Source organism: Numenius arquata, chromosome 8 (assembly GCF_964106895.1).
Source record: "Numenius arquata chromosome 8, bNumArq3.hap1.1, whole genome shotgun sequence".
Taxonomy (NCBI): Eukaryota; Metazoa; Chordata; class Aves; order Charadriiformes; family Scolopacidae; genus Numenius; species Numenius arquata.
In genome coordinates, this window is record NC_133583.1 from 60,247,559 (window position 1) to 60,270,247 (window position 22,689).

The following is a 22,689-nucleotide window of genomic DNA, read 5'->3' on the forward strand; positions in this document are numbered from 1 at the left end:
GTCTAAAGTCTGTTTATTTGCAAACAGCTTAAATCAGACTGGTGAGATGTAACAACAAAAATGACTTAGCAATTGGTGGCAGTGCTTCTTCAGCTGGGTGACAACAGCTTTCAGCCAGCAGTTGCACATGGGCTTGGGATGCTGGTCATAGAATCATTTAGGTTGGAAAAGACTTTTAAGATCATTGAGGACAACCAAACTGATGCATCCCATGGTGCCCACTGTGACACAGGGTTTGGGAGTCCCTCCAGCTACCTGCCCACAGACAGACGTGGTGTTACACCGAACCAGAGATGCTCTTTAGGTTTTTTGGAGGCTCTGTGCAGAAATGCTGTGCCATCCTCCCCTCCTCCAGACTGCAGAACTGGCTCTGTCAGCCTGTAACTTGGTGACCTTGGCCCGTTCCCAAGGAACACACCTTTCCCTGGCATGATAGAAAGATCTTAAAGCCGATTGCTATTTCAAGAACCTCTTCATGCCAGCTGTACAGCAGACCTCTTTCAGGAGAGGCATGCGTTTGCCAGAACGCATGAATAATATGCCCTGGAGAAAGGCAACGCCGTAGATCCAGTGCTTTTTTTTTTTTTTTTTTTTTGCTAACTAATGGCTTGCAGCAGCAGACAGTTGGGGGGGGGACTGAAACTGCGTGGACCGCTATGGCTCCTCTGCAGCCTTCCCTAGCATCTCGTCAACTAATTAATTTGAAGATGCTTCCACCCGGGGCCTGATATCCAACCAGCTCGCGATTGCTTCCGGGCCGGGGAGGGGAGGGGAAGGGCGGGAAGGGAGGGGAAGGGCGGGACGGGGACGATCGTCCCCGTCCCGCCCTTCCCCTCCCTTCCCGCCCTTCCCCTCCCCTCCTCGGGGCGGCCGGAGCACTTGCCTTCCCCTCCCTGCCCGCGGCGTCCAGAGGAGAATTCTCCTCCCGCCCTCACCCATGAGCCTTCTGGGGAGCTACCGGAAAAAACCCTGCAGTGACGGCTATGAATCTTTACAGCTGGTGGACAACGGCAACGCTGAAGGCGGCGGGGACAAGCCCGGGGCTAGCGCGGCGGCGACGGGGGCGAGTGGCCGGAGCCCGGCGCGGCAGCAGCAGCATCAGCAGCACCAGCAGCCCCGCGGCGAGGGCGGCAGCACCATGGACAGCTCAGGTAGGGCCCGTTGCCTCCCACGGGGGTCGCCGGCCCCACGCCACGGGTTGGGGGGGGGGGGGGGGAGGGAGGTAGGGGGAGATTGGGGACATTGGGGTGTCCCCGTGTCGTGGACTGCGCAATGATGGTTGCGTGTGTGTGTGTGTGTGGGGGGGAAAGCTTGAATAGCCGGGGAGACAATAGCGGCCCTTTGTCCAAAGGGGAGGGCGGTGGGATGAAGGAAATCCACCCGCGGCTGGTTGGGAGCGCCGCGAAAACCAGCCGGCTAATAAGTCCTCACGCTCGGCTCCTGTTTGCAGCCCCGGGGAGAGACAGGTTGTTCTGAAGCTAAAATGGATGGAGTGGTTTTGGGATCTTTCCCCAACTGACTTAATTCCCAGAATCATCGTTACTTTCTTTTTTTTCCTCTCCCTCCTCTAAAAAGCACTCAGAAATCTGAGTTGGATTAATTCTGATAGATGATGCACCATTTTATTTTATTTTTTTTTTTAATCGGGGAGTAGGGGAACCAGATGGTCTTTATGACTGGTAATGGGATAGAGAGATCTTCACCTCTAAATCACAGGTTCAAATTTGCCTGGATCACCAGTAATCGAGAGTACTCAACCGATGGCTTTTAAGCGATCTCTCAAAACGAACTGGCTGTGGTTCTGGTTGGTTAGATGTGCCCATCACAATGGACATCTACAGCCTTTGCAGGGAACTTCTCAAGCTCAAACTTGTGCAGGGGAAATACCCCGTTCAGTTGTGGGGGAACCAAATTTGATGTCTGCCAATTACTGTGGGGTGACCCTGCAGCAATACCTGTACTGGTCCATGAAAGAAAGGGCTGGGCCCAAGGCACTCAGCAGGTACTTACTCATTGCCTTTGTTTTAATGTGGTAACATCTTCTCATGGGGGAGGGAAACCCCTAATGGCCCACATCTGGACTTGGGTTGGGAGAAAAACCCCTAATGACCCGTGTCTAGACTTGGGTGGGGAGATTCTTACCTCAATTTTTTTTTTCCCCATGCTTTTTTTGGTGTAATAAGAGTCATGTTTTCCTCTTCCCCCTTGCCGTTTGAATTTGCTTTCAAGAGTTACTTGTTTTATAACTTTTTCTACTCCTGGGCTTTAGAAATGTGTTTGAATTTGCTGCTATGATACCTCTGCTACGGTTGCTTGTAATCATAGTATGTGTCAGTAGATTGTTACTCACAGTGAGCTGCTGTGTTACAGTTATTTGGATACTTACATTGGCATCTGCTGAGATTGTTAGTTAGATATCGTGGTCAGTTTAACGTCTGTTGTTAAAGCAATTATCTGAATGAGTTTCCTAGAACTTTAACTGAAGGTGTTAGTGTTGTGGAAGGTGGTGGTCGCCTCCAGCCAGGTGTGGGAGCATCCTGCAGCTCCTGTCAAGTCATGGCTTTTGTCTAGCGTCAGCTCACTCTATTATTTGGGTGTTGCTGTTGCCATCGTTCTGTTCAGCTTCTTCAAGCCATTCCACTCCCTGCTGAGCGGGGGGAAAAGAAAAAGCGCTCTCGGAGAGCCAAACAATACCTTTATTTACAGGTTTTGTGCAATTTTCAGCCATTTCAACATTTCAGCTACTAACTCTGAAGACATCCCAGAGCAGTAATTGCATCTGTGCCCTCTATCAGCTTCTAGGATGTTCTTCCCTTAAACACATGGGCTTCATCAAGGGCCGCCTCTGGGATTTGGAAGCAAATGGTTAAAAGATCTGAGTTAACCAGAGTTTGCTTTCTTTAGTCCATTTTGGTAATCTCACTGCCTAAATTTTACTATAAATGACACACCTGACACTTAAGCAGCAGCGAACCTCAGGCCTTAATATGGCCCTTGAATTGAGTTTATAGGATTATTAATTTTTAATACCTTACCTGTTTAATAAGGGATTTTTTGGTGTGTGGTTCTAAATCCTGGCATGAAATTAAAAGAAGCTGCATGAGTGTGATGCTCTGCTCTAAACCTGAAGTCCATGCTTGTATCTGCCTTGTTCATTTGAACGCTTTCTGCTGACAAACACCTAGTTTATATCATTTTATTGCAAAGACATTTTTCTCTGCCAAGTATGCAATTATAAAAGCTTAAGGAACTGTACCCACCCCTCAGGTGTGCTTGTGATTTCGAGTTATTTGGTAATTGAAGCTGCTCGTGGATTGTGGGGTGTGATTTATCTTTAATGCAGCGTGAAGATGGATGCTTGGGTGAGGGGGGTGGGATCAGGGGGCAGTTTAAGAGAAAGATGGGAAAATAAGGTGGCTGGGGGGTTGGCTTATTAGGAGCAAGGAAAGAAAACCACCATCCCACCTTCTGTGTTTTGTTTTTTAAAATTAGTATTTATAATATGAATGTATTACAGAATCACAGAATCTTCTTGGTTGGAAGGGACCTTTGAGATCATAGAGACCAACCAACCAAAAAAAAAACCAAACCAAACAAACAAAAAACCCAAAAAACCCAACAAAAAACCAACACCAAAACCAAACCAAAATAAACACTCACAACCACACAGCACACACACCCACAAACAGACACAAAACAACAGTCTCGGGCACTAGAGCATGCCCTGAAGTGCCACATCTACATGTTCCTTAAATCCCTCCAGGGATGGCGACTCCACCACCTCCCTGGGCAGGCTGTTCCAGGGCCTGACCACTTACATCAGTAAAGTAATTCTTCTTAATATCTAATTCAAACCTCCCCTGCCGCAACTTCAGGCCATTTTCTCTGGTCCTGTCATTATTCCCTTGGGAGAAGAGGCCAACACCCGCCTCTCTACACCCTCCTTTCACATAGTTGTAGAGGGCAATGAGGTCTCCCCTCAGCCTCCTCTTCTCCAAACTAAACATGCCCATTCTCTGACACTCCTCCCACTAATGATGCCAGAGTCTAAATTCCCAAGAAGGGCAGTGGTACAGCATGTTTCAGTTGGGGAAAAGAGACCCAGATTCTCTGGGAAGGAGGAGGGTGAGATAATTTGGTGACACATTACAGTGTTAGAGAGGTGTGCTGCTGGGTTTCGGTGGAGCAGGGGAGTCTCTCTTCTGCCTAATTAGGTAGCAGACCCTGATGAGGTGCCCTGGCCACATCAGAGCTTGTTATGTACTTCCCACACACCTGACCTCCCTTGTGTTTCAGTTTTTCTTTTTTTTTTTTTTTTTTTCTGTTCTCTTTTTTCCTGGTTTTAAATAACGGTTTTACATGTTATGGAACAGCTGCTGCTGGAGTTATCAAAATGGCTGTTTGCAGGTGAGGAGTGAAAGGGTCCTGAGGTACAACCCCGTGTCACCAGGCAATTTGGGACACGGTGCAGCAGGCTGGTGTCTCACTCTGGTGGGGTTAATGCCGTGCTGGACCTCAACATCTCTGGGTGCAGTTAAGTGGCATCTTCGGTGCAGTTAAACAGTTGAAGGATCAGAATCTTCTTCTTCTCTCCCCACGAACTAAGCTCCATCTGCCCCAGGGCCATGCACTCTGGGTGCAGAAAAATGGTCTTTTCTCTCTGGGAGATGTGTGTAGATTAATATTAGGCAATTATAGAAGTTAGATGGGTGATTTGTGCTGAAGGCAAAGTGCTGGCAATTCTGGGGCAAATTGCCATTGGTTTTGCTAATGTGACTGTATTTGCTATTGCTGCAGTGACACTAACTCACATGAAAAGAAAGTGGGCCCCTGTTGGGTTTTTTCTATTATTTTTTAGTAAATTAATTCAGAGTAATAGATCTTAAAGTATCATCTTTCAATGTGGGCTAGCAATCTCATAAACAGCTTTTTGCAATGAAAATGATCAGCGGTTACAGCTTTGCTGTAACTTCAGAGTACTTGTGATTATTAGCTTAATATTTTTTGGGGCTGGTATTGCTTAGTGTCCAAAAAAAAAAAAAAAACAAAAACAAAAAGCAGCCAGGAACTAAGAGCATCGTGTGTGTGGGAAGGGGCTGCTGTTGGAAGGCAGGATCTGACCACGGCTGGAAAGGGAAGGGCTCCTGGGGGGCTCTTTGACCCAACCGTGCCCCTGTGCCGGCACGCTGGGGCTGCGAGCGCTGGGACGGAGGGTCTGGCCAGGCTGTGTCTGGTGGCTGAGCCTGGGAAAACCAGATGTTTTTCAAAGTCTCTGGGATTGGTAAAGGCTTGTTGGTTCCCATTGTTAAAAATTCTTCTGCTATCATCACCCACGGCACACAGAGGAGCACTAACGAGAGGTGTTTAACCGGAGCGGTGGCGATTTAAGTTGCTCGGAGTATAGTTTGGGGTACCTGTGTGCTCACAGGCAGCATAAATGGAAGCCCCTGCCCACAGCGATGTCGAGCGCCTCCCTGCTAGGCTGCTAGGGGTTAGCTCAAAGGAGCCCAGAGAAAGAACTTTATTTCAGGTAGGGCGGCCGGATCAGTTACTGCTGGTATCTGATGATGCTTGTGTCATTGGTTGCTTTAAACTTTGCCAGACTTCAACCAGTCAGAGTGACGTATCGGTCAGTGCGGGGTTTAAATCTCAGATATTTAAATCTCAGAGTGTGGGCTGTTCGTACAGGGTTATGGTTAAGTTCTGCGATGCCTTGCACAGAGCTTTAATGCCCACCCAACTTTAGCACATGACCTTAACTGCTGAATGTTCAGCTCCTGATGTAATATTTTAAGCAGCTCCTATGGAATATGCCAGAAGCCACGCCATAACGTGATCCTAGTGCATAACTCTAATGGGACCTATACGTTACTGCCAGTTCCTCCAGAGAGTGTGCGGGACTGGGGCTGGAAGGTTGAAGATGGAGGGAAGGGGAGACTTGAGCTGAAGGTGGCAAGGCAGAAAACATCGTGAGTTTGGAAAAACAAATTCCAAGAAGAGCATCAGTAGAGTACTCCTTTTGTCTCTCTATTTTTAAGTTGCTGAAAGTGCTCAACACAATGAGGAGCAGGCAGTGAAGAAGCAATTTATTTAGGTTTTCACGGTGGCATTCAATAATGCTTTCTTAGCAGCTGGCTGAGCACTGAAAGAAGAAGAAGTTCTAGGAAATAAGATAAACTAACAGCAAGGATACGTGTTACGAAAGGGGAAAAATAACCCACCTTCTTTCTACGCTCTTCTGTGGTGTTTATAAACTAGCTAATCAACAAAATAGCTTTTAAACACTCAGGGGATAGACTCGCTTGCGCTACGTGCTTTCTCAGGCAGAGCAACTGCGAAAGAAAAGTGTTTTAAATAAATTGTCAGTGTTGAAGTTGAGATTTCTTGAACTGTTTTACACTTGCAAATATAATCTCTTGTGCTCTGGTGATTCCTTTTCACTGAGTCAGAAGAGAGACATCTCCATGTCACTGGCAGAGGGACAAAGACCGTCGCTGACAATGTTGTCTTGTATTCTCTTCTAGCTGCATTTTCAAATGGGGAGGTTCGGTTTAATAACTCTTTTGTTTTGTTGGTGTTTTTTTGGACACTTGAATGGTTTGGTGCTGGCAGTAGTGCCTGCCTTTTTTTTTTTTTTCTTGTTGTTGTTTTGACAGGGAGGAGAAGCAGGGAGAACGTCAATCAACTTTAAAGACCAATTTCATGGTTTGTGCTCAGTATTCCAGCCTCACATGCGCTTTGTTCACTGTAGTATGAGCTTTATAAGGGAAAATATATAACAAGTCAAACAAATTTGGTACAGCACTGGGGAAAGTTTTTTTCCCTCCCTCAACTTCATTACCCTTCTAAAGAAGGAAGCAAAAACCCCTCTGGAAATCCTACATATTGCTCAGTTGATGGTGCAAGCAGCAGTTTTAGTTACTACTTCTCAAGTCAAAGCAGAAATATCTTAATTCTTCAAATTTCCATGAAGTTTACATTTAGGTAGTCTCGAATGAACCTTCAGATAAAAAGCCTTGGGCTCATACACTATTAGTTCTAGCATCTTATCATAGAAAAGCACAAGAAGTAGTTCTTGAGCTTCTCTACCCCACAGCTCGCTCTCCGCTGCCAGCGGCTCCGAGTGCTTCCCGGGGAAGATCAGGGACCCTGTCCCAGCCCACACACAGAAAAGGACCGTGACTTCTTGCGGGAAGGGGGAATACAGCTTTTCCTGAAGTCGGAGCAGCTCTTGAGGAGGGAGGTGACACTGCCCACCTGGACATGTGTTGCCCAACAGCCACAGATATGCACAGAAATCTCCCTGTAGCAGCAATTCCTTAAGGTGTGAATGCAAACCTATTCCTATCAAAGCATCTCCTTTAGGAACTTCTGAGTTCCTCCTCTCTTCTTTCCTTCCTCCTAATGTCTATACTATATGAGCCCCTTCTAAGCTTACAATGGCTTTATTTTCCCAGCCTAAATTCATCTGAAAAAGGTGCTCATAGCTTTTGGGAGTGAGAAGGGCAGAACAAGACGGAGTGACCCTTCTGAGCTGCTGAGAAGTTCTTGGGCAGGTAGTAATGCTACTTTGGGTCTTGAAGCAGTTTCTATCTATTCCAGGCAAAAGGTCTGGATAGGGCTAATTGCTGGAAAGTTGCAGTAAAAAAAAAACAACCCAAAGAAACAAACAAAACCCCCCAAACAACAACAACAAAAAAACCAACCCCAACTACTCCCTCAGTTGAATAAATTATTGAAGATGTCTTAATGCTCGGGATGTCTACACCGCAAGATAGATCTGTGCTGAACCCTCTGTGCGCTGAACCAGCCCTTACGATGGAAGGGAAGATATTGCCTGGGGAGCAGTGGCTTTGGCAGCTGCCTGTCCTTGCCTCCTGAAAGCTGGAAGCTCTTTCTGTGCTCACCTCCTGTAGCCCGTCCTCTCCCAGCCTCGCCTGGTATGGCTTCTACAGTTGCAGTTCGTATTACTACCTCTGCCTGTGTTTTATGCAAAGTGCCTGCTTAGGAAAGAAATATTCTGGCTTTTCCCTGTGTTTTGGAGCTGGCCATGCTCTGGGGGAGCTCCCTGCAGCCGTGTCTCCTCTCTGTCAGCCCCCAGCTCGCCTCTGGTGAATGCACCTTTCCCCTCCTGCTGAAAAACCGCTGGGTTTTGTCTTGAGCAGTCTCGTCGTTAATACTCTTATTGCAAAATAGCCAAACTGCACTGGTTTTGGAGTGAGGGGATAATGCTGGTTTATGATTTGTGATCTGATGAGCCCTTATCTTGCGTTAGGCTCCTTGGCTTGTAGTGCGTCTTCTGCTTCCCTGTGCCTTTAGAGAGTCCAAACATCTTTATAGCCTGGTCTTAAACTTCCCTTTGGCCACGCTGAAATCACTGCCCTGGGCTTTAACCTCTTTTCCTTGGGGATTACACATGCTAAAGCAGCCTTCTGCCTGAATGCCTCCACGATGTGCTTTAAAGCGTCAGAGTGAGCACAGGGTCTTGGTGATGGCGTTTTCAAGTGGTGGAGGCTTGTTCTGCTGCAGTCGTCCTGCAGTTCTACCCTGCACGTGTTTCGCTCTTTGTTTTTACAGAATATCTGTGCTCAGCCTTGTAGGGAATCTAACTCCACCAGGAATCTGGGACAGCGGTGGAGGAGGGGACAGATGAGACTGATTTATTTTTTTTTTCCCTTTTTTTTTTTTTGCTACCAGTCTTCAGGGTCTGTGAGCCTGAGGAACTTCCCAAGTAATTTCTGCAGGTGGGAGTGCTCTCCTTTCCTGCAAATGGCCCTTTATTGCTGGTGTAGATGCACCTGTTGCTGCTGATTTCTCCCCCTTTGCCAACCACCACTCGGTGCCTGTTAAAAAGTTGATGTAATTATGAAACTTGGGCTACGTCTGCCCTAAGAGAGGATGTAAGTGCGTATAATGAGGGGCTGCATATAATTGAGAGGCTGAGGGACTTGGGTCTTTTTAGTCTGGAGAAGAGAAGACTGAGGGGGGATCTGATCAATGCCTATAAATACTTAAAGGGAGGTTGTTAAGAGGATGGGGCCAGTCTTTTTTCAGTGGTGCCCAGGGACAGGACAAGAGGAAATGGGCACAAACTTGAACATAAGAAGTTCCACCTAAACATGAGGAGGAACTTCTTTCCTGTGAGGGTGGCAGAGCCCTGGAACAGGCTGCCCAGGGAGGTGGTGGAGTCTCCTTCTCTGGAGACATTCAAAACCCGCCTGGACTCGTTCCTGTGCAACCTGCTCTGGGTCGATCTGCTTTGGCAGGGGGTTGGACTAGATGATCTCCGGAGGTCCCTTCCAACCCCATATCAGTCTGTGATTCTGTGATAATGGAATAGATGTTTTGGAGTCTTTCCTTAAATGTGATAGAGCTCAGCTGTCCAGAAGGGAGCTGTGTGCTGGAAGGAACGGTTAGGCAGGATTGGGCTTCAAGGTGCTGAGGTTGTGCTCTTAAATGTAGTTGACAAACAAAGCACTCGGATCTAAGCGCTATCGATTATCGCTGGATGCAAAGGAGCCACCTGCCTGGAGATTTCCATTTAGAAATACCTGCCACCCCCCCGCCTTGAAACAGGGGTTTAAACTCTTCCAGTAGCATCTGTAAATTGATTTGTAATCCCTTGAAAGATGAAGTGCTGAGCACAGAAGACAGGCTCGGTGTGGGGAACAGCAGGAGCTGGGGATGCTGAGGCCACTCAGGCATGTGGGGACTCTGCTCTGCCTGGCTCAGTTTGGCTGTCTCTCCGTTTTTTGCATACCTATATCCCTCCATAGGTGACGTGCCTATATGAGGATGCTCTAATAACGTTGTGGTAGGGACGCCTGCACCAGGGCTGCTCCTCCTCTCCTCGGTGGGCTGTCGTGCAATGCTGAGGTGAAGCCCGTCAGTACGGTGATGGGGCCACAGCAGCCTGGCTTTGATATCCCTTAATGCTGGTGTGAAATCGTGGCCCGTGTTACACAGGCTTCGCTGGGAGAGCTGCGTGTGGGAGAACGTGAGCTGGCAGGGCTGCTGGGGGTGGTGGGGGGGGAGGAGGCAGAAGCACAAATAGTATCATTTTTTGCTGAGTGTTCCCTAAAAACAATTCAGGCTTTGTTGCCGAAGCCACAACAACAGCGGCTCAACTTCTTTCAGTTCGGGGACCTTTAAAAGGGCCCTTTCTGCCAAGGCACAGGGCAGCCTCCACCACGTCCCTCGCTCCCCTTTCACACTGTGCCCTGGTAATAGTGGGGGAAGAGAAGCAAACAACTCCCCCTGAAATACTTCCCCGAAAGGGAAAAGGCCGTAGGAAGTGGCTAAAAACTTCCAGAAACGTGGAATCTGGGACACGTATGCAGCAGCTAACAAGCTTTTTTTCTCATCATAGTGTCAGGCCCTCACGCTACCACAGAAAGAGAATACAGAGGAGTATTTAATACTCCCAAACTAACGCCCTTGTTTTGGGAGGGCGGGAGATGAAGGCTTTAATGCTTTTCTAGAGAAGAACAGTGGTGAGGAACAGGGAAGGTCTAGCTCCGTCCTTGCTCCATCTCTAAAGAAAGCACAGGCAGCAGCTCTCTGAGCGCAAAAAATAAATAAGAAAAAAAAAAGAATAGTTTGACATTGAAGATACTATTACATATAGTCTGGGCAGACTGAGGTAAACCTGCTTCCTTTCCTATGGCTTCATGTCTGCTTTTTGTCTGCCCTTTGCAGGCAAAAGGGTCTCTCTACTCTTGCTAAGTAACCTATGAAACGCAGTACTTGACTGCCCGATCTGCAATTTCTAGACGTCTTGCTTTCACCTCCCCGCTCTCAAGCTAAGTATTGCTTCATCAGCATAAATATTCCGGCTGACACAGTCTTAAATGCCTTTTAAATGTCAGCTTATTTCCCCCTTAATTCTCTGGAGAGCTGGAATTCATGTCCTGTGGTTTGCAGGGTTTGTGGGTTGCCTGGGCAGGCTGTTGCTCAGGGACCCCCCCCAGGCAGATGAGGGCCATGATGGGCAGATCTTGCAGGGAAAGCTTCCAAATCGGGCATTTCTCGCTTGTCCCAACCAGTGAGCATCTCCACCAGGTGGTGGTAGTATGGAACCCTCTGCTGATGGCCCCTCTGTGGTCCCTCGTGAAACCTCTGGCTGCAGGTGATGGTGACTGGTACCAAAATATCCCTCATCATGCAGGATCACCCTCGTTTCATTCACCCATTTCTGGCCCCAAAACCCAGTCTTTCAAGCTGGACTGGTTTAAGTGTCTTTGCTTTTGAGACTAGGCACAGACACTGCTTGTGGGACTGCAGCAAGTGGGGTCAAAGACAGTGCTCCTTCATGGGGGTGAGGGACGTATTTTCCTTCTGGATACAGCGTGGTTTCTTTCTCTGTCCATGAGATGAGTCTGAGTTTGACTAATATGTACCCTTTGGTTTTGCTCTACTAAGAGAAGACCAATGGTAGCAGGCCTCTTTTGACATTATTGATAAGTATCAGTCTCTCTAAAAGCCCCCAACACCCAAAAGCTGTCCTAAAGCATTTCATGTTGCTCTGGCTCAATGCCTGTGCCTTTGGTGAGCAGGTCATGGTGGGACAGCAGGCGGAGGAGCTCTGCGCAGCCATTCCTATACAGGAGTGCATCCTTCTGAACTTCCCCGATGATCGCAGCGTTCTCCTCCGAAGCTGTGTATCTGCTTTGGTGGGACGTGTCTCTAGGGACTGCGCTGTCTCGGCAGTCTCTGCCATGGGAGAAGTTCTCCTGCACCACACATCCTTTTTCTGGTACTTTGTAAAATTAACTAGAGAGCAAGAAGGGAGCTTAAGTGCTCTAATGAAGCTCTAACTTTCCAGCTTCCATCCCGTGCAGAACAAGGCCAGTGCTGTCAGTAGAGGCTCCTGCAGTTGTAATGTGTCCAGAGAAATCCCACCTTCCAGCTGATGATGAGAAAGCGCTGTGATAGGAAGGCTACTGTATGAGATATTTTAGTTTGGGAAGGAGAGGCAGCAGGTTGTCGCTGTGTTTGGTGACTGCTGGAGGTTTATTCTGAACGCAGAATAGTCTCTTCTCGGGGCAAGTACCTTCAGCCAGAACAAATACAGACTTCACCTTGTCAACCGAATGGATGAAGTTGTCTCTGTCACGCTGCTCCGTTGACTCAAAGCGCTTCACTGAGGAGATCATCGTTGCCATCACCTAACAGAGCTACTCAAGAAGAGCCATCCCATGCATCCCGGGCACGCTTTGCAGCACACGCACAGCAGCGAAACCGCTACATTAAAAGTTCCTTTATTAGGAAATGAAAAGGCTGCCGTGAGCAAGCGATCCCTCTGAAACCTGTGCTACAAACACAGGTCAGAAGCGTGTCTCTGAAGCGCACTAAGCCTTTCGGGGCATATCCAATAACTGGGTTAATGAAGAATTCTTGCCACGCAAGGAACAAGAGGCATCCCTTATACACAGAGACTAATTCTCCATAATGAGACTTCTGGACAGCAACTCCAGCCCACGGTCAACGTTAGCTGAACTGCCATGTGACGACATGCCAAAAACTGGGATCCGAGCCACGTGGCAGGCTCCTGCGTTGCTCACTTGCAGCAAATTATTTCTGCTCGGACAAGCTTGTGACCTCCTGTTTCTGCTGTACCAGAAGATGCTTCTGGGGCTTGTGTGGGGCCTGTGAGTGTTAATTTTGGCTTTGGCTGCAGCACGTGTGCACGTGGACTGTAGGTCCTGGTGGGATGGAGGGAGCGTCATGTGCCCCAGGCACCTATTTTTAATACAAAATGTGCCTTTTGCTGTTGTGCTAAGGGAGAGGACTGTTTCTCGCTTCTGGGTTTACCACCCGACCCTGGTAGGAAGATCTTTCTGTGCAGGGAAATGCCTTTATGCCGCTAACTCAATATCCTGCCCGAGCTCGTGGTGATCACCTCATCTGCACGCTGAAACCTGAACCTCCTCCCTACTGGGCTCCGAGAGGGAGCAATAATGGGCTCATACTTTCGGACTCGGTCAGTGTCCTTGGTCCTCCTTCTACCACAAGAGTAGATCATAGTTCTCTGCCAATGTCCTTGAGGGAAAACTCAACTGCTCATTTTCCAGTGCTTATATGTTCAAGAAAAGCAAACCTATGAAGCCAGCTTCTTCTGAACGTGGTTCAAGGATGCACAGTGGCCGCAGTAGGTGATGCTGGGCCAGGTGGTGACTTCCACAGGAGATGTGTAGGATGTGGGGCTCAGCCCTCCCTGTCCTGGTGAACCATTCCAGCAGCTGTTGCACGTGGTCCAGGGAACCGCAGATGTCCTTTGGGAAGGTCTGCAGTACCTCTGAAGGCCTTCATTTACCAGAGGGGCTTAGCACAGAAATGTTTTATTCGGCAAAAAAATGCAGGGGAAGGCTACCTTTTTTTAATCAATTTTTTTTTTGGCTGTTCTTGTGGATTTCTGTATATATTGTCAGGTTTGTGTGTTAATGCATTAACCTTTTTTGCTCCTCTATATATCTTTATGCTTTGTATGAGATGCTGCCTGGCAGAGGATCCTTTGAACGTGTTTATTTTGTTCTTCTCTGAACAGTCTGTGGGGACTGTATCATTCCCAGTAACTGTGAAAGCCTGTCTTTGTCAGGATGCTGCTCTGAGCCAGTGACTAAAAGATACCCCAGCAAATCAGTGCACCTGGTGTAGGCCCAAGTGCTGCTGCATTGTAAGCTTCCTCAGTCGCTTCACAACAGCTAAGCAACACTTGCCTCATGCTAAATCTTAATCAAGAGCACAAAACTAGTGTTTTAAGTAGCACCAGCTTGTGTTTCTTCATTAACCATCTCTTCTGTCTCTCTGTTTTAGTGTATGTTGTAAACTTGGAATTAATTGCTGCTGCTTCTTTTAGGAATATAGCTAAATTCTCATTCTCTCTCTCTACTTTTCCTTCCTCTCCTGCCTTGGGTTGACCTCTAAAGATTCTAGATTTTCCATGCTCTTGAAGCCTTTCTGTTGCTCTCCTACAGCATTTCAAAGAATAAAATCTGTCCCGTACTATTGGTCCTCTGATCCCTTTGCCCCCCGTTCCTTGTTCCAAGTTACCACCTTTCTACCTTCCTTTCTTTTAAAAGTTGACCTGCAGAACTGAAAGTACCTTTTGAACATTATCTCCTCCTTCCACCCCAGCTCTCCTAGCACAGAGTAATATGAAAGCAAAGGTTTTGAAGAGAGATCAAACACTGACTCCGTACTTGGAAGCCAACAAGCTACTTTTTTTTTTCTCTTGTTTATTTTGTTGGGATTTTTTTAATCATACCTGAAGTAGACACTTGCAAGTGGTTTGGCAAAAGAAATATTCCTGTGCCTTGAGAAGGCAACTTCTGTTCTGAAGCTGGCAGAGTGCAGGGGAGAAGAGATGGCCTCTGATTTTACTGGTCAAGCACATGGATCATGTGTGTGTGGATCATGACCACATCAGAGTGCATTAAGCACCCTCTGTGCACAGGGGAATTAATAGCATCATTTTACCAGTGGAGTCTCCAGCTTGAAGCTAGGTGTAACATCTATTGATAGCTCACTCCAGGTTTGAGAGAGTGAATGCCATTTAGATGGGTTTGGAAATCTACACAGTAAATCAGTAGGAGCTTTTCTAGATGTAGGTTTTTTTTCATGTTTCTTAATAGTCTGAATGTGTGTAGAATATTTCTTTTGGTAACGATGATTGTGAGCAATATTTCAGTGGTGTGCATCTAACACTACTTGCAGATGTGCTATAGAACCAGAGAAGTGATAGTTGTAAAGTCTATTTGTAAAACATATAACAAGCACTGGCAATGCCACCAGCCTGCCTTTAACCATGATATATCTTCCCCATTTCTGGGTGCTGGAGTAATTAATAATGACCAGCGCATTCATTTTACAAAGCAGCCATCCCATGGCTCTACAGCAGGACAAATGTTCTTAGACTTTCCGTGTGCTCTGGGAAAGGCAACTCTTAGTGGATGCCAACTCGATTATGAACCTACCTGAGAGCGTAGCATGCCTTTACATAGGTTGCTTGTTGCTTAATTTGCTATGCTAGGGGATCTAGGATTGCTGACTAATCTGACATAATTAGGTACCAAATGTATAATTACAGAAATGCAGCTAAAGTTTTGCTAAGATCAAAATAGTTGAGGCCTAGTGAACAGAAAGCGATTTAAGTAGGTAAGAGTTTATAGCTAATAAGCAGTTAAAATCAAATTTTACTAGGTTTGTTTCTAACAACTCAATTCTGCAATAACACAAACCCACATTTACCCAAGTCTAAATCCAATTTATTATACCTAACTTTTCTGAGAATGACTGATGCTATTAACACAGCATTGCTATAATAAGGCTGCAATAAATCAGTCCTTGGTTAAGGCAGTGGAATAGTTAGTATAATTGCCAAATGCCAACACTTGAGGTGTAAGGCCACGTCACAGTCCATCAAAATAACACTTTAAATGGCTTTTGCTCTATGTTAGTCTCTTATTGACTTCGCAGCTTCATGCTGTATCAAGCTGTGAAGGAAAACCTTACCGAGGGGGTCAGCTCTGCTCTGCTGTAGCCTTAGCAATTTGCTGAGTCCTACGTTAAGGCCACAAACATACAAATACCCAAAAAGGTTTTCATTCTCAGCTGGGAATTTTAATTCCTGAACTTTCTTCTCTTCTTTCCATCATCTTCCACCAGGGCAAATCTAACTGGACCCTTAAGTGACTTAAAATCACTCCAACTTCCCCTATATCCATAGAAATGGATAGTCATAAGACAACCTTTGGTCATCTGGCTGCAGTCAAACTGGCAGCTGTGACAGTTGAGCTGAAGAGCTCTTGTATATACAAGCGCCTTTTTCTTCCCTCTGTGGAGGTGGTTGTTGATTTGGTCTTGGTTGTGACCGGCAAATTAGCTGCCTGCTGCATAGCTGGTCTTGCTTTGGATTGGGTTGAGAAGTGAAGGAGCTTGTGTGGTGGTTGTCCATACTGTACTGATACTAAACAGTCAACCTACATACAATGCTGAGAGTTGATGATGGTTTCTGAGCCCAGGTGGCAAGAACATGCTCTCTTATCTCTGGAAAATCAGGACTTTAAAATTATTTTTACCCTATGCTTGACATGCAGCAGCTCTCATGAATGTTCATCTGAATAGAGGAGCGGGTGTGTTGGATCTGGGGATTTGTTCCAAGTGACTGATGTTGGCTTTGGCTTTGTTGTACTTGAAGGTGCCTCATCACCAGACATGGAGTCCAGCTATGGGGGAGGCTTGCTGGATATGGTGAAAGGAGGAGCAGGGAGACTCTTCAGCAATTTGAAGGATAACCTGAAGGATACCCTGAAAGATACATCTTCAAAGGTCATGCAATCTGTTGCCAGGTACAGTACAGCTGAAGCTGCCTAATGCAGGTAAAAATCACTAGCTCTGAAGCGCTGAGCTGCCACCTTAACTAGCACAGCCCAACTTCCCGCTAACCTAGAGAAGGAAGGAGGTGAAAATCACAAGTGACTTCTTTGATTCTGTCTCATAATTGATTGGTATTTGGCCTCAAGGAGGCAGGAAAACCAAAGTGAAAAATTTGTGAAAATAAGTGATGCTCACAGTAAGCGAGCATCAACATCCTGAAATCTGGAAAAGGCCCCACCAGTGAAAGCGAAGCACTTGGGCTCCGATTCCTTCATTGACCCCCTTGGCGTCCTTCTGCTCAGCCACCACTAAAATATTTTGTCACTGAAAATTGGCCCATGTTGTATGCCTTCCCTTTGCTGTGCGAGGAGGCTCTTCTTGCTGATTTAACTGTTCCCTTCGCTATAGCCACTTCTTGAGTTGGAGAAAGCTGAGGTCACTTTGCTTTGGTTACCTCTGCTGGTGTTGTCCCCTGTGCTTGGCACTCTACCTGCCTCCGAGCAATGTGGGGCTACAATAAATTTAAGAAACTTAATGCAGGCAAGACCTCAGAGGCTTTGAGGGATGTGCAAAGTGCCAAACTACGAGAGACTTCTCCTGAAAACTGGCACTGAAAATTAATGACAAAAGGGAAAAGGGACCTTCTTAGCAAGCTTCCGCATCTAGTTAATTGCGTATGTAGAAGGGAAGGCTGGGTCACTGTCTGCAGGAAGCTATTTGTACCCTCTTCATGAGGCATAATGATAAAGTACAAAGAATCCATTTTAAGATCATTCTTTTCTTGTGTCAAAAGCAGATCTTTGCGGGAAAAGGCTCTTCTGGTTCCTGTAATGGGCTGTTTTCTGTAAACGTGTGCATAATGTCTGTCTCCTACTTTGTCTTCTTTTAGTTACACCAAGGGGGAGCTAGATATTTCGTACATTACCTCAAGAATCATAGGTAAGTAGTGCTTAAGTATCGGATAAATAAAGCCTGTCGTATCCCAGCGTTCAGAAGTCCATAATCATGTTGTGGTGCATGCTCAGCCTGGCTTCTTCTTGTGTTTCCAGTGATGTCTTTTCCAGCTGAGGGTGTCGAGCTGGGATTCAGGAACCACATTGAAGACGTACGGACATTTTTGGATTCCAGACATCCTGACCACTACACAGTCTTCAACTTGTCACCCAAGTATTATCGCAGTGCCAAGTTTCACAACCGGGTGAGTGTCTTCTGAGAGCTTTAACAAGAGCCTGGGGAAACTTCTTGCGGAAAGGGGCTCTAAGTCGTTTCTGTCTGTTCTGAGTGGCAGAATGTAAGAAGATGAAAATGGAATTACAGGATTTTCTAAGTCTCTGTGATCATTTCTGAGTTTTAGCTGATGCCTGGAACTGTGGGGATTAAAGAGCTGGAAAGTTCAGGGCATCATGCTTGTGTTGGGACCTAGTGAGAGTACACCAGGAGCCCCTGGCTCCTACATGGCTGTTAGAAGCTGCTGTGGAGAAATAAGGCGTAAAACGAAAGCGCTTTGCAAGAAATTACCAACAGAGAGGGTAGATTTCTTTCATGTTGAACAATCCTTCAGTTGTGCTTTAATCAAGTAGGAGCCCTTAGCTGGCGAAGCACAGGACTGGAAACTGGATCTAAGGGGCACTTTTGCCCTTCCACTAGTGTATGACTTTAAAGATCCACCTCCGCTCTCTGCCCCAGTTTCCTTCGCTAAAACCAGAACAGCATACGGGAGCATTGCAAGGCTCCGGTTCATTAATGGCTTTTAGAGGAAATCTCTATGAAATATTGCTGTCAAAATGCAAGATTAGATCTAATCTTTCAGAAAACTTCTGGTTCTTTCCCTCTCCCACACGGGAGAGTGATTTTTTTTTTTTTTAATTTAATTTTTAAAAAGTTCTTATTTTTTGTTGCCTACAACGCAAAAGGCAACACCAGTTGCCAGGCTTAACCCTCGGTCAGGGTAAGTGAATCTCAAGCTGCGTAAGCCTCATTTCATTTTAATTTGAGGTATAGCTGAATCTATCTTCAGCAATTACTCTGATCACCAGAAATCCCTCACTCTCACTTACAGCAAATTTCTCAGTGGCAATCAGTAACCAGCCACAACCTCAAATATGAGTAAACGACTGGGGAAGATTAATTAAAAGCTATCAAAGGCTCTGAATCTTCAGTCTCACTCGGTTCTGGTGCATCACTGTTGCTGTAGGCGAGAGGAGAAAGACAGATCTACTTTTGAAAGCCCAGTGTTAAACATCTGTTGGCGTAGTGCTTGACCTGGCCATAACTCCTCCATTCCCCTGTGCTTTATCTCCTACCCTACCAGCAGCTTAACTTTGTGTGTTGTTCTCGAAGCATGACTAGGTGCTTTGAAAGCTATCGCCTTGACATACACTGGAAGAAAATGATGCATCTTTTAATAAAACACTGTACTTTCAGGTTATGGGCTAGGAAATACCGAGTCCAGGTATTTTTCAGGAAAATGAAATGTGCAGAACAGAATACATGAAATCAGATGAAGCATGAAACAATTATAAATATGAGGTTGAACTTCATCTATATTGGGAAAAATACTAATGGGTTATCAAGGAGGTGAAATCATGCTAAGAGTATTTTCTGCTTTGGATGAGGATGCCAGCTGAGCGGAAGTTTTGAGAGACACACTTGTTCTTTGAAGTGAAAGGCTTTTTTAATTCCTATCATCTTTAAAATTTTTTGTTCCTAAGATCAAAGTAGGTCACTTTGCCGTGTAGTGGCACAGGCAGGAGATGACAGTTAATGTCCTGCTGGGCCATTTTCCTGCCCTGATGTGGCTCTGTGGGGCATGAAGACCCAAATGTCCAGTCTAGTGAGGAGAAGAGGGGACTACGAACACTAAAACCTGCTGCTGAAATCTGGCTGTGCTCTGTTCTCCTCCCTGCCTCGCCTCCCTGGCAGGAGAGGAGAGCTCACGGCTGCTCGAGGAAGTGTGAACAGTTTGAAAACATATAACTCAAATATAACATTAAACAAAACCAGACTTCAAAGTCCCTGATGGGTCACATTCTTGGCTGTTGCTGCCCTACTGCTAAAGTAAAACAAGTGCTGGCTGCTTATTTCCAAAGCTCTAGAAGAATTCCTTTTACTTTTCCATAAGTTTGTCCTTCATGAGTGGTGGTGAGGTTATGTTTGAAATAAACACCGTGCCACACAGTGCGTATTTAATTTCCTAATTGTGAACCAGCAGGCAGATGTGTAATTATAGGCAAAGTAAACATATAATTATGGACTGTTGGGAAGTGTACATTATTCACTTGAAAAGTGATAATGGCTTTTCCAGATGCTTGACAGTGTGTTGTCATGAGGTCTGTTCAGAAGATCGTCTGTGAAAGGGTCACTGGTCATATTAATTCCAACAGCCATTTGCAATCTGAATTGTGCTTTAGTGCCCTAATTGCAAGTGAATCTTGTGCCTCTAGAAGCTGCTGCAAAAGAAAGTATTTGGGGTTGGGAGGAGAAGACTTTTGCTTGATATAAAATAATAAAATAATTGGCGTGACAATATAAAATAACTTGTTTATGGCATCTGTACTCTGGCTCTGAAAAATTGAGTGTTTATAATCCTCTGTAATTCAGATTTTCCAATGGTCCCATAACTGCAGCAGTGCAGACCCTGCCAGGTCCATGGAACAGGAAACTGATGCTGTACTGGGGGTTACCACTTAGTGAACCTTTGGGTGTTCTGTGCCCCCTCAGCCCTTCCTGAAAATGTAGAAAAAAAGGTAGAGGCAAGGGAAAATCAAGTATATACAACAGAAGGAATGAAAACAACCTACAGGTCTGGAGATGGGAGAAGATGGGGGATGAGGACAATGCTGTATAGAGGGTAAATAGGGAGTGGTTGTTCACAGCCTTCCAAAGCTTGAGCATGGTTTGACTTGTTGGGTAGTTTCTACAAGGCAAAACCTGCACTTGCTCACCCAATGCACAGCTGAATTTCAGGATATTGCAGAGAACAAAAACTTTCATGATTCTAAAAAGTGATTGGGCAAATATCTAATTAGATATTGGATTGGGCAAAACTTTCTCCCAAATGCTAAGCAGAGGTCCTCCAGCTGAGGAAGGCTTGGCAGTGGGATAGATGCGCAGGGTTAGGCAGTGCTGCCTGCTCCCTCTGTCCCCGTGTCCTCTGGGTGTCATGGGAGCCATGGTCTGAGACACTACACAGCTTGGTAGTTCCCTGGTTTGAGTCAAGATTCCTGTTTCTGCTACGAGATGTTGTGCAGGTGTTTGTGAAAGAACCTTAAATACAAGTTTTATGAAACCTGGAGCACTTCCTTCCTCTCGGAGATGAAACGGTCAGGTATGGAAATCATATGGCTATTTAAGAACATCTGGGCAAACCATCTCCTTCCTGCCCCCGGTTCTCATTAGGCTGGATCCAAATCTCAGCCGAGAGAGAAACTGATTCTTTGTCTGAGGACAAGCCTCGTGATGTTTCTCCTTTAAATTTCTTCTGGGCAGAAATGCCCTTTAAAAAAGATATTTCAATTAAAACCAGATGAAACGGAGATGTCTGTAGAAAGCTATTTGATGTGCTGTTTGAGACTGCAAGGAGTGTTCTGGAGATAAGTGTTATGACTCAGAACTAGTACATTGATGAATAGTAACTAGACGTACTTTAGGATCTGTGGATTTATTTTTTTTTTTTTCAGCTCTAAGAAGTCATTCAATTTCTGGCTCATATCTTAACTACACTCAGATATTACTTTTTTTTAACAGAAGTTTCCCTTTGATCGATCTAATATCTGTCAAATAGGGCTTGAAAATCCTATGACACAAAATAGCTGAGACCAACAGATGCTCAGTATCCTTTGAAAATCAGAGCTGCAGTTTATAGGGACAAGTTGTACAAAGGCTTTGGAGCAGAAATCAATGCGCTGCGTCGAGACTGGAGTGTTATGAAAGGCCACTCAAGATAATCTGACTTGAAATGTAAATTTTTAAAAATGTGTAGTCAGTGACAATGCATCAATATTACGTTATTTAATTGAGAATTGCCTTTTTGTTTGCCTCCTCATAACTCGCGAAGGTCACAGAGCAGAATTATGCATGAGAAGAGATGGAGTGGGTTTTGAGCACATAAGTCTAGGTTGTAAAAGAGAAGTATGTTTCTTGGCAGGAAGCAGTTGTGAAAGCGTGCCTTGCTTCATGCTCTTGGGAAGCTGCCTTGTGTTCACTGTGCGATTCCTGTAGGTCTCCGAATGTAGCTGGCCGGTGCGACAAGCGCCCAGTCTGCACAACCTCTATGCCGTCTGTAAGAACATGCACAACTGGCTACAGCAGAACCCCAAAAACGTCTGCGTCATCCACTGCATGGTAAGAACACCAGAAAGTAACCACACTTTTAGACCTGTGAGTCGTAAGTGATATTGCACATTGCATGTCTAGAGTCTGCGTACAAGGATGTTGACAATTTCTCAAAGAAAAGTTGCTGGGGTAAAAGGGACCCCCATAGAAAGGTTCATCATCTTCCATGTGCAGCTGCAGAGCTAAGCTGGAAGACCTAAAGTAGAAGCAGGAGTGCAAAGCAAGAGAGGTGACAATCGTTCCAGTAGTGGATTACTAGAGGTGATGAGTAGCAAAAAGGTTGGAACTTCACCTGAGAACTGACCGTAAGGGTTGTCAGCCTGCTGTGGTTCTGCGTTTTACTGTGAGTAGTCACAGGACAAAATACAGCCTCTAGACTGAAAGTTACTGATGGACGATGGGGAGAAAACACGTAGTTGGGGATTCTGTTGACCTATGAAACCGAGATTGTTGAAGTCTCTTGTGGTCACTACCCATCAGGCCTGGCTGAAGAAGTCCAGTTGCCTTCTGCCCCTCTTTGTGCACCACAGCTGATGTAGTGCTAAATCCCCCATAAGGGTTGCTCAGCACTGGGCAACGTATAGGCAGGATGTATGAGAGTGGTGTGAGTCTGTATGAATAACTTGTAATTTACCCCCATATAACCTTTAATATTGACAGTAATGCCCAAAAGGGAGAATTCTGGGTTTTTCGTGGAGCCTAAATTAAATCCAGGAGGCTGTCAACCCTGATCAGCATAAACTGGAAGGAATGGGGGAAATGACTGATCCCAAACTGCGTAGACCTTACATTTGAGTCTGGCATTTCTTCCTCGCATAGCACAGCCAGTGGCTACAGGATATAAATTCCATTCACACAGAGATGAAAACACACTTAATGCCTCCAGTCCTGGAAATCTAGCTCAAGAATCAAATTCCTTTCCTGTCCTTTGAGCAGTGAATATCAGAATAATGCTGTGAAGGACAGGGAGTCCTTTTT

At 45.8% G+C, this 22,689-nt stretch overlaps 1 protein-coding gene across 1 annotated transcript in view; it reads left to right on the top strand.

The window, feature by feature from the left end:
* Positions 1 to 937: 937 nt before the first annotated feature.
* DNAJC6 (DnaJ heat shock protein family (Hsp40) member C6) overlaps positions 938 to 22,689 on the top strand; it is a 35,847-nt gene continuing 14,095 nt past the window's right edge. Inside the window, exons 1-5 of the mRNA XM_074151830.1 lie at positions 938 to 1,151; positions 16,199 to 16,349; positions 17,267 to 17,316; positions 17,427 to 17,575; positions 21,598 to 21,720. Of these exons, the coding sequence (XP_074007931.1) occupies positions 938 to 1,151; positions 16,199 to 16,349; positions 17,267 to 17,316; positions 17,427 to 17,575; positions 21,598 to 21,720 (687 nt within the window). The remainder of the gene's footprint in view (positions 1,152 to 16,198; positions 16,350 to 17,266; positions 17,317 to 17,426; positions 17,576 to 21,597; positions 21,721 to 22,689) is intronic.